Genomic DNA, 10604 nt, shown 5'->3' with positions numbered 1-10604 from the left:
ACAAATTTGTTATCCTTGACTCCATTTACACTATACAATTATCGTTTAATTTCACCTATTTAGATGATTTTTTTTTAAGGATACATATTTAAAAAGGGCCTCGTGTTCCCTTAATATTCTGAACAGTGTGGTACTAAGAAAATAAAAACGAGACTCCTGACTGGTTGCTACAGACAACTAAGTCACTTTAGAAAGTCCATTATTTACACTGTGGTGAGTGCTACATGGCGGCACGCAGTCATGACCCATCAGGTCTCTGAGCACTATATAGCATGCATGTCATCTTGGTGTATTTGAGAAGAGCTGTTTAAAAACAATTCATCAATATTTAATGCCGGTACCTGTATCCAGAGTATGTACACATAAATAAAAAAATATTAAAATACAATAAAAAGGACTGGAGCATAGAATGTGTAAAATATTTTATTTAACATATATGTCATGAGATCAAGGAAATTTCAGCACTTAATGATTTACACTTAGATCACTTCTGTCTCGACACCTCCTTCACTCAATGTATCTTTGAAGCAGGAAACAGTGTGAAAAGTTACATTGGACTTTAAAATTGTTAATCGACCCCTGCATGACATAATGCCTCACAAGTGGGAATAAAGGGGGATTTAGGCACAAGTTTCCCACTGTCTGAAGTACAAGGGAGAAGACTAGTTCGAATTTAAAGTGGGCATAGTTATTGTAGAAAATATGCAGCCAGTTCTGGACTAGACCACCTGCATGACTGATATCACATACAAGTACATAGGCATCACTCCCTTGATGTTTTTGAGCAGCAATATATTTTCTTTCAAGTCCATAAGGTTTTCGAACAGTGTAAGGATCCACTGCAACATTAAAACTTATGTATTTGCACATATGATACAATCTTGTATTCACCAAGGAACTGGGGATAGGAGTCTGAGGCACACAAATTCTGCACTGCTTAATGTACGGAGCAGCCCTGTTAGTCAGGCTCTGCTATAAGATTGCATTTCTGACTTGGAATACAAAACAGCAGCTTTCTATTACTAACGAGAATGGGCTTAATAAACTAAATCCCATTCAGATTGCCGAAAAGGTAAAACGGCACAAGATAATTTAACTAGAAGTTATAACAAAAAGCTCTGTTACCCCATACCGTGTGGATTACAGATAATACATTTTATATTAGACTGCAGCTAGCAAATCCAAGAAAAGGAGAAAGGGGGGAAAAAAAAGGAAATGGACAGGCTTGAGATGTAAATCGCACACAAACTTGTCTCAAGCAGCAGCTTAGATACAGACAGTGCAAAATATGGCTGCAACTCTAAAATTCACAAATGCACCCATTTTTTTTGGCATCAGCCTTTAATAAATGCCATTTTGAACGTGAAACTGTTTTAAAGAGAGGGAGGATTAGAAGACGTATTTTAATGTTATTTGGACTATTAGCTGCCATAAAAAACAGATAGCAAAAAGGATTTGGCTTAAGGCTAGAGGCAGTGTTCAAACAAAGCATCATTAGAGCTGTGGGGGGCAGCAGAGATGTGAAGGGCCCTGAGCAGTACTCCTCTCCATCACCTGTATCCCTTACTTTGGATCACCTGCTGTAGACACAGCAGACAGGACTAACCTTTTGGAAATTGGCTAAAAACAACCCACATATAAAGTGCTCACCCACCTGCACTAACATTTTCGAAGGAAAGGGAAAAAAAGCCAGCATCACATTCATTTGGTCCAGTCAACCACCCCGGTATCCTCTGCCTAAATACAGGTGTTTTGTATGTGCTCTGCAGTTACCCTCTATACAAGTCCTTAAAATACATGTTGGTGCCCTGCTGATGTTTAATACTGGAGCAAAGACACATGGCAGCAACACCAGTCCTCTGCAGCTCTCCCCAGGTACATTGGGACACTGAAGGTGAATTGCACATGGACCTATATTCTCTCCCGTATGGTCATCTACTAAATGAAGCTTGAAGGGGGAGAAGAAAATAAAAAGTGTAAAAGCCTGCTGTGATTATTTTTTTTGCCTATCATGGCACTTAATGTGGTTTTGGATTTGATGGGACGGAGGCGAGACCAGTCTACGGATGTTGGACATTTTTATTTTTATTCTTCAACTTGATCCATTGCCCTGGTCACAAGAGTCTGGTCGGCTGGTTGTTTCCATTCGCGTTCTATTGCATACAGCAATGGCCGTTGGCATCCTTGAATCGCAAGCGCATTTTAGGTCGGTACTTCTCCAGATAAAGCAGCTGTTTGGAGTTAAACGCTCCTCTTCTTTTCCTAACAGCAGGGGAGAAAAAAATTAAAACTACCTGGTTTAGCAAGTATTCACCGTCTCCAAGAGAAAACACAATTCGTAACTCATGAGCCAAGATGGACTTCAATGCCAATTTCTTAGCAACCACAAATATATGGAAAGGTTTAAGAAAATGTTTTTACAACGGTTACATTTAGCTTATACTATGATATACCGGTGCGTTGCACATCGATTTTATGACTAACCGTCCCGGAATATACAAAGTGGGCTACAACAATGAGCCCAGCACCGCTATGAAAGCTGTCTGGAAGAAAAAAAAAACGGTTGCTTGTAGCAACCAATCACAGCACAGCTTTCATTTTACTGCAGTGGTATAGGAAATATTAACCAATCACAGCTTTTATGTTACCTCAGAGGTATACGAGATGAAAGCTGCGCTGTGATTGGTTGCTACTGGCAACAAAAATGACAGGGAAAGTTGGTGAGTTTTTGATTTTTAATTCCGCCAGTATTTGCCAGCAGGTGCTGAAAAACACTCATGCAAAATTTCACTCAAATTGGACCAGAATTGTGGATGTGTATACGACAAACAGATTGTGTATTCTAAGATAAGCCAAGGATTTGGCTGTAGAACGTCAGAGCTAATGTACGAGGCATACACAGCAGCCAACCACACATCGGAGCGGGTGGTGCAGCTCCACGTCTCCAGGAAGATCCTCGCCCCCCTGTTTAAGCAAGGCACGTCTGAATAAAAGGGTTTAATAAGCAGCTTCTGCAGAGCCTTGTTTACCAGGAGCAGAGGTCTCAGGAGGTAACGTCAGAGCCAGACGGGGAGGGCGAAGGAGAGAGCGTCTGGTAATGAGCTCACTTACTGCCTGATAAACTGCACGGCGTCCTCATACTTCATCCCGCATTCAATCAGCGCTAGAGCGACCAACACCGGGGCCCTGCAAGGAAACAGTGCAAGGATTAGTGGTATGTACAAGTCAGACCGGATCCGTGCAGGCGCAGGGAAAGAGGATTCATTCCATTAAAAACAATTGAGCGCAGTACATCTAATGCGACACATCTGCTCTTCAGCCTGACTGCCCTTTTTTTATCATTTGGCTGGGTCTAAAAAGCGACATGTAAATGGTTGACACTTTAGTGTTCCTTCACATACACCAGCGTACTGTGAAGGGTTAAAGCACCCTGCATACCGCCCTTCAGACTAGAGGATTTCTGCTAACATCCTATAAAGTCAACTGCAGAGAAGCATCAGAATGAGTGCAGCCCGGGCCACAGATCTCTTCATTCCTGCTGCCAGACACTTTATCATCTGCATCTTACCAAGCTGCCAGTCTGAGTCCTGCCACATCCCCTTCTACAAACACTCAGAGCCCCCTGTGCCCACGAGGCAGTGCTGCCAGCTCTGGTATAATAACTGCTGTATGCTAATTAAACAGATCCATGGCACACCAATTATCCATCACAGACCCACCAGATGCTGCTTCAATTTCTTTGTCTGACATTATCCTACACGCATCCAAGCCGTGCCCCGCAAGCAGTCATACAGAACTACAATACACCGCTTCGGGCTTAAAAGAAGTTTTCTGGGCACCAAATGGAAATTCTACAAATGCTGATATTTAGTAGGTATAGCTATGTAGTGGCCATCTGTACCTTTTATCCGAATCCCTCTTCATCACATGTAGCCACCGGTCTGCCGCTGTGTATATATGCATCACTTTCACAGTAAACACAGCAGCAGACTGTTACCTACAACTCCCAGCATGCATAGAGCTTGTTTACCGCCAGCTCTGTAGCTCCGCCCACAGCTCACCGGTCCTACAACTTACCAGCACCAACCTACCTCTCACAGTGCTGAGAAAGGTGCTGAAGCCGACAGACAGGAGCTTACGGCACTCTGATCTGTACATGAGCAATAGTGCTTCCTGTCCTCCCATCATGCACTGCTCACAGGATGTTAGAGGCTATGGACCGGGGAGGAAGTAGCAAATGCGGACAAGATGTCAGAGGAAGTGGAGATATTTTTTAGGTGGAGGGTCACGTGACAGATAAATTCACTGTGCCTGGCCTAGCTACTTTCTTCATTTTCTATTACATTAAATTGTAAAGTGTTAGTCTGTGCCCGGAATACCCCTTTAAAAAACAGAAATCTTAAAAATACTGTATGAATGCAAAAGAACACATGGAGTCTAAAATGGTACAAAATACAGGAGGGTGTATGGTAGAGTCACAATCAAATATCCTCTACATACACATTACCAATTTTCATATTTTATAAATGTTATGCAACCCCCTCCCTCCCAAATATCTGGATAATACAATGGGACAATGTACACACCTGCCCAGTCCTGCCACACAGTGTACTGCAATGCAGCACCCTGGTTCTTCACGAAACTTGTTTTTTAAGAGATTCAACCAATCATCTACTATCTGTGTAGGAGGTGGTGCGCCATCATCAAACGGCCAGTCCTAGATGGGAAAGTCACAGAAGTAGTATAAAGAAAAAGGTAAGTAGGAAGCAAAATTATTAACAATACACCAAAATAACTAATGGAAAACCAAAAAAGTTAACAGATTGGCCAAAAGCAGGAAATACTATGTGAGCTGCAGTTCACCTTTAGGCTGTGTTCCCACATTAGAGTACCAGCTTGTGGCTGTCATTTCATCCAGCCATGGTTACTAATGATTTTACTGATAAGGTTGGCAAATTCGTGCAGCTATTGGCAGCCACAGCTGGGTGGAGTCTCACTTGAAGTGCCAGTCTCTAGTGCAATCCACTGGGGGGGGGGGGGGGGGGGGGTCGTAGAACAACTGAATTGCAAACAGGACAGCAGTAAAATACACAAATCTACATGGAAAACAGAAATGATAGAGCTCAAATTGGGTGCAAATAGTAACAAAGTAGGAACCACAATGAGAACCTAGGCTGCTTATGAAAATTTTTTTGAAAACTCAGGTCCATTTTAGTATTAATGAGGCATCCTTAGAATAGTGCAGCAATATTAGATTAGTGGGGACCAGGACTGAGCTGCAGTACCAGGTACTTCAAGGTTTATGGAGCTGTGCCTAGTAAGCAATAAAGAAGTCACAGCGCTTGCTAGAAAACTGCCACCCCAATTGCAGTCCTCAAGGACCCCCAACAGGTCATGTTTTCAGGATATCCTATAGTAAGAACACCTGTGGTAATGTCTGAGGCACCGACAATAATTACATCACCTGTACAACACTGAGGAAATCCTGAAAACATGACCTGTTGGGGTCCCTGAGAACAGAGGTTGAGAAACACTGACTTAAACCACTAAATCCAGCAGTTTTGCAAGTTCTTAGTGCTCCACAGATCAGTTCAATGCAGTTAATTAATATTCATATATTCACTGACTTGTCAATCAACTGGAGCAAACTACTAATGACAACTTGACTGAGTATACATTTGTGTGCTTCTCATGCTCCGCCCCTGGTGACATCATCGCAGGTCTTACGACATATATAAAAAGACAGAGCCTGACCGACAGAAGAACAACAAAGTTTGGGCTCTTGGAGGGAGAGGATAAAAATAAAGTGAGAATACAACTAAGCCGTTCTCATCTCAGACACAACTCAGCGGTCCCGACAGAAGACGACACTGATCTACCACCACCACCGAGATCTGGTGGGCAGAAGGACCTACGGTGATGTCACTGCTGTGGGAGGAGCCAGTGTGCAGTTTGGTAGCAAGTACTGGATAAGCTGACAGCCACCAGGAACTGTTATGTCACCATCATGTGATCACCTGTGTGGGTGGAGTCAAGGATCACATGACCAGGGGCTAATCACTGTATCCAGGAGTTTGCGGAGCTGGTGATGTCTGGAAATCAGCACGGTTGTACCATGTAGTAGAGCTGTGTGGGGATCATAATGGATGTACCATGTAGCACAGCTGTGTGGCGCCACCAGAAACACTGGTACTATAATTTCCTAATAATTGGTAGTCTCCATATATGCACAGTAATATGGGGAGATCTGTCAACCAGTGACAGGGTGGGAGGATAGTGCAAAATGAATATTAATGAGGTGCATCAGACTCCTCTCTGCTAGCCATTGCAAGTTTACAAAGCATTACAAAACTGCTGGACATATCGGTATAAGTGTCAGGCCTGAGATCACCGTCTTTGTCACTATACTGCCTACAGCCACCACAGTGTTGGGGACTGACCGCTTCACTTGAAGTCCATAAATATTACCAAGTCTGTCCTAGCAGTTTAATCCTGCCATGGTGACTTGCTTGTGATGTCACATTCATGTGGTCAAGTAATGTAATCATGTGACCACACTACCTGTTATAACTAAGAATCTAGGAATGAAGTTCCTCTCTTTAAGGCAGACCCGTGCAAGTTAGAGGTCCAAAGTAAGAGTGGTTCAACTCTTTTTAACCCCTTGTGACTGCCAAGACACCTTTTACACTGACCGCACTAATGGGCTTTAAACCTGCACAATAAGTCTTTAAGGCAGTGGCTTGGCTGACTGACAGCCAAGTTCCTGCTGTAACTGCCAGGAAAAGAAGAAATCTCAGATTCTGACAGTTACATGCCGCAATCAATAGCAACAGCAGCATGTACGCAGAGGACAGGGGCTGCTGTCACCCATCGGCACCACACAGTGCGATCACAAGGTAACAATTGGTTCCCATGGCAGCTGGAAGCCAAACAAAGGCCTCCATGTCTGCCATGTAACCCAGCCTATTAGACTCAGTTTGACAGTCTAATAGGCTGCTGTCATAGGCTAAGCAGGATGAACTACATACGTAATGGAATGTACTGTCTTTGTGATCGAATGATCGTATCTTCAAGTCCTTTTGAGGGACTAAAACAGTGTGTAAAAAAAAAAAAAAATTCAGTAAAGTTTAAATTAAAGAAAAATATCCAATTGGAGAAGAAAAAAAAAAAGATAAAAAATTTTCTCCCACAAAAACACATTTTAAATTAATAAAATAGCAATAAGGGAAAAAAAAAAAGAAAAAAAAAAAAAGGATAGGCATTATAGTCTTAACCACCCAGACAGTGAAAGTATTATTTCTTGCATGCTGAACACTAAAAGTAATTGAAAAAGGTAATGACAGAATTGGAATTTTTTCCTTTATTCGCCAGTTTAGCTCACAGCTGGATAGGCACTGTACTGACAGCAGTGAATGGGAGAAGCAGTGTGGTAGTCATCACTATGCCATACTGTCTTATGGCCCTTTTACATGGGACGACAGTTGGCTAAGCAACTAAGGTAGTTCGTGCCCGTGAGAGCGTTTAAATAGACTTCACTGCTGGATCTCTGGGTCCTTGCTCAGCGCTTCACCTCCTATGTGCAGCGCTGAGCGTTTGCACGCAACAGGAAGCCAGTGATCGGTTTATTGCTGACTTAAAGTTAGCGATAACCACTCGCAAACAAATAGTGAGCATTTTTTTGAATTATCGCTCAAAACTCGTTCACCCGAAAGGAATTTGAGCGATAATCATGCAATCTAAATGGGCAATTAGGCATCTCCATTAAATCAGAACTTTTTGGAGATTCAAAGATGACTGACAACCAATACATCTACAAACCTGCTGGTTGATCAAGAGGCAGGATGTGACAATGCATTACTAATAGCCAAATAGGTCTGTACAATTTAGATAAGACATGCAACATTCAGTGACATGACAGATACCTTACACCATTATAAAAACATTAAAGTGGAAAAAGAAGGTCTGAAATAGGTGCCATCTCCTTTACCTGTGCATCTCATCAGCAAGAGAACCAAGCGGGTTTTACTTAGGAGCTTCAGCCTCATATGGGACTAATAGTAATTGCTGGGCCCAATCCTTATTGGAAAAAGACCCATGTTACCCATTTAACCCCAACCCCAGTAAACAAGAGGCTACAAAACAATTCAGCAAATATATCAGTCTGCACATTCTAGTCCATCGCCTTCATTCAGATGAATCGTACACCTTCTGCTAGTGTCACACTGCATTATATGGTGGGGAATGTGACGCCTGATGGCTCCTGTACACTTGCGCGTTTTTATCACGCGATATCGCTGCATTTTTTTCTACGCATTTGTCAATGGGACTTTTTAATGTTAAACGCATCACAAGTTTGTGCTTTGCGATTTTTGTGCGATGCGTTTTTAACATTAGAAAGTCCCATTGACAATCTCGTGAAAAAAAAAAAAGCAGCGATAGCGTGTGGAAAAAAAAAAAAACACGCAAGAAAACGGCAAGTGTGCAGGAGTCCTAGTGATATCTCCCTGGTGTGTACAACAAGTGATGAGCTAGAACGCTATGTGAGCAAAGCCTTAATCCACCATTACTGGTCACCAGTGACTGGTTAGCTTTTAACTGAAACTACCTTTTTTTTTTTAGCCCCAAATTTCTATGTTGATTAGTTTCTTCATATAGGTTATAGCGGTCTGAACTTTGCTTCCCTGATAGATTTCCAAATCCCCGGCATACACACATTTAAGATTTAACACACTGGCTGCCTAAAGCTTCCACTAGAGGGCACTAAGGAGCTTACAGCTTTGTGAATATAGATAGAATTCAGTGTCTAAAAATGCACATCACAGTCAGACTGCAGGAAAAAGAACCAAAAAAACCTAACATTTTTGCAGCAATTTTGGGGAATTACACCATCTCCAACACTGCGATAAGCTCCTAGTGGTGGCTGCAGGTCTATACAGGGAGTTTATAAGGATAGAGTAAGAATTTAAACTATGCAGATTGAATGTTATCTGCGAATGTAGGGAAGTTAATTCTATAATTACAAAAGGAAGTGATGGTGACCAAGTCACTTTGTATTTAATCTTTTGGTAGCACAGTATTAACAGCATCCCTTCTCCAACCAACAAGTCATTAGGTCTCTCTCTTAAAGGCCACTCTGGCGAAAACACATTTTTCCATCTCTGCCGCCTCATCAGATTGCTTGTCACACTATGAGTGTCTCCTATGTATATTGCAGTCACTTGCATGCAGTGCAGCCTCCTGTCTGATGCTTGTCAGGTACCAGCTTGATGTTGCCTTCACTTTCACTGTTCTGTGCCATCAATCCCATAATGCAATCAGTGCAGCATTACATGAGCAGCTAGAGACTACAAGTTCTGCTACAGGGTAAACCCTGCCATTGGCATCTGTATTCTATATTCACCTAAATAAGCTACAGACCATAAGTATACAGTCAGGAGGATGATTTGTGAACTCCTCTATTAGCGCTGTGTGACTGGAGCTGTGTGATCATCATCAGTAACTGTGATAGCAGTGTGTCCCCCTCTGCAGAGCATGCATGTCGGATTCTTCACAAGAGTTATTCTGACTGAGAAACTAGCTACTTTTCAAGAGCATAAAGCCAAGTAGATCTGAGCTGGTCAGAATGGAGATCACATGACAATACAAGGAAGAGGCCAGGAGTTTCAGATAAAAGGAAATAAACACTAGTCAACATATATTCTGGGGATAGCTACATAATGGAAGAAAAAAAAAAAAAAAAAAAAAAGTGGACCTTTAAACGAGTTTACCTAAAACGGACGTATCACCTATCCCACAGGATAGGTGATAAAAGTCTGATCAGTAGGGGTCTCACTGCTGTGACCCCCACCAATCCCAAAAACAATTGTCCCATGCCCCCCACTGTAAGCTTGCGCCTACACAGTGAGAAGAGATGGTCTCACATGTGTAGCAGCACTCCATTAATTTCAACAACACTGAAGGAAATGGCCAATCACAAGCACTTTGCCATCTCAGAGTTCAATTAAAGCGAAATGAAGCAGCATTGCGCATATGCGACTGGTGCTCCATTCAATCTCATCCTCATGGCAGTGAGCCTGCTGTGAGGGAGAGGGGTACATGAGACCCTTGTTCTTGGGATCAATAGGGTGTCAGCAGTGAGATCCCCACCAACTAGAAGTATCACCTGCCCTGTGGCTACATGATAGTCCATTTTAGAATAAGCCTTTTTCGTTCAATGCAAGTTTCCATGTCATTCTCTTAGCTTTTCAGCATTCCTATATTCAGGTCTAGTATTCCAAATGCAAGATAAGAGCATAGAGAATAGGAGATTTACTTACTAGCACTTGAATCGCTTCCTTCTCCACCGGAGCCTTGTCATATGTGGCTTCACAAACTCTCACTAGAGTGGTGACTCCATATTTCTTTAGCTCCTAAAAAAGAAAAAGAAAAAAAAATAATCACATTACTACAAAGAAAATGCATCAATCAACAAGATTCTAGAATGCTTTACATGTCTACATTCATTGGTCACTGAGCCATTTCTTCACCAGTCATAAACCAGTAGGTGGATTCCCTTTGAACCCTGAAAAGTCTGTTTGTATTATAATTGTAAATATAAAAAAAAT

The 10604-nt window shown here is 42.2% G+C and overlaps 1 protein-coding gene across 1 annotated transcript in view; it reads right to left on the bottom strand.

Annotated features, from left to right (window-relative positions):
• Positions 1–405: 405 nt before the first annotated feature.
• PTP4A2 (protein tyrosine phosphatase 4A2) overlaps positions 406–10604 on the bottom strand; it is a 28472-nt gene continuing 18273 nt past the window's right edge. The window contains exons 3-6 of the mRNA XM_066575035.1: positions 10317–10409; positions 4587–4717; positions 3112–3186; positions 406–2262 (exon numbers count right to left, since the gene is read on the bottom strand). Of these exons, the coding sequence (XP_066431132.1) occupies positions 2154–2262; positions 3112–3186; positions 4587–4717; positions 10317–10409 (408 nt within the window). The 3' untranslated portion in view covers positions 406–2153. The remainder of the gene's footprint in view (positions 2263–3111; positions 3187–4586; positions 4718–10316; positions 10410–10604) is intronic.

This window comes from Eleutherodactylus coqui, chromosome 1, assembly GCF_035609145.1.
Source record: "Eleutherodactylus coqui strain aEleCoq1 chromosome 1, aEleCoq1.hap1, whole genome shotgun sequence".
Lineage (NCBI taxonomy): Eukaryota > Metazoa > Chordata > Amphibia > Anura > Eleutherodactylidae > Eleutherodactylus > Eleutherodactylus coqui.
Note: the sequence above shows the minus strand (reverse complement) of the source record. Positions and strands in the feature narration are given on the sequence as shown.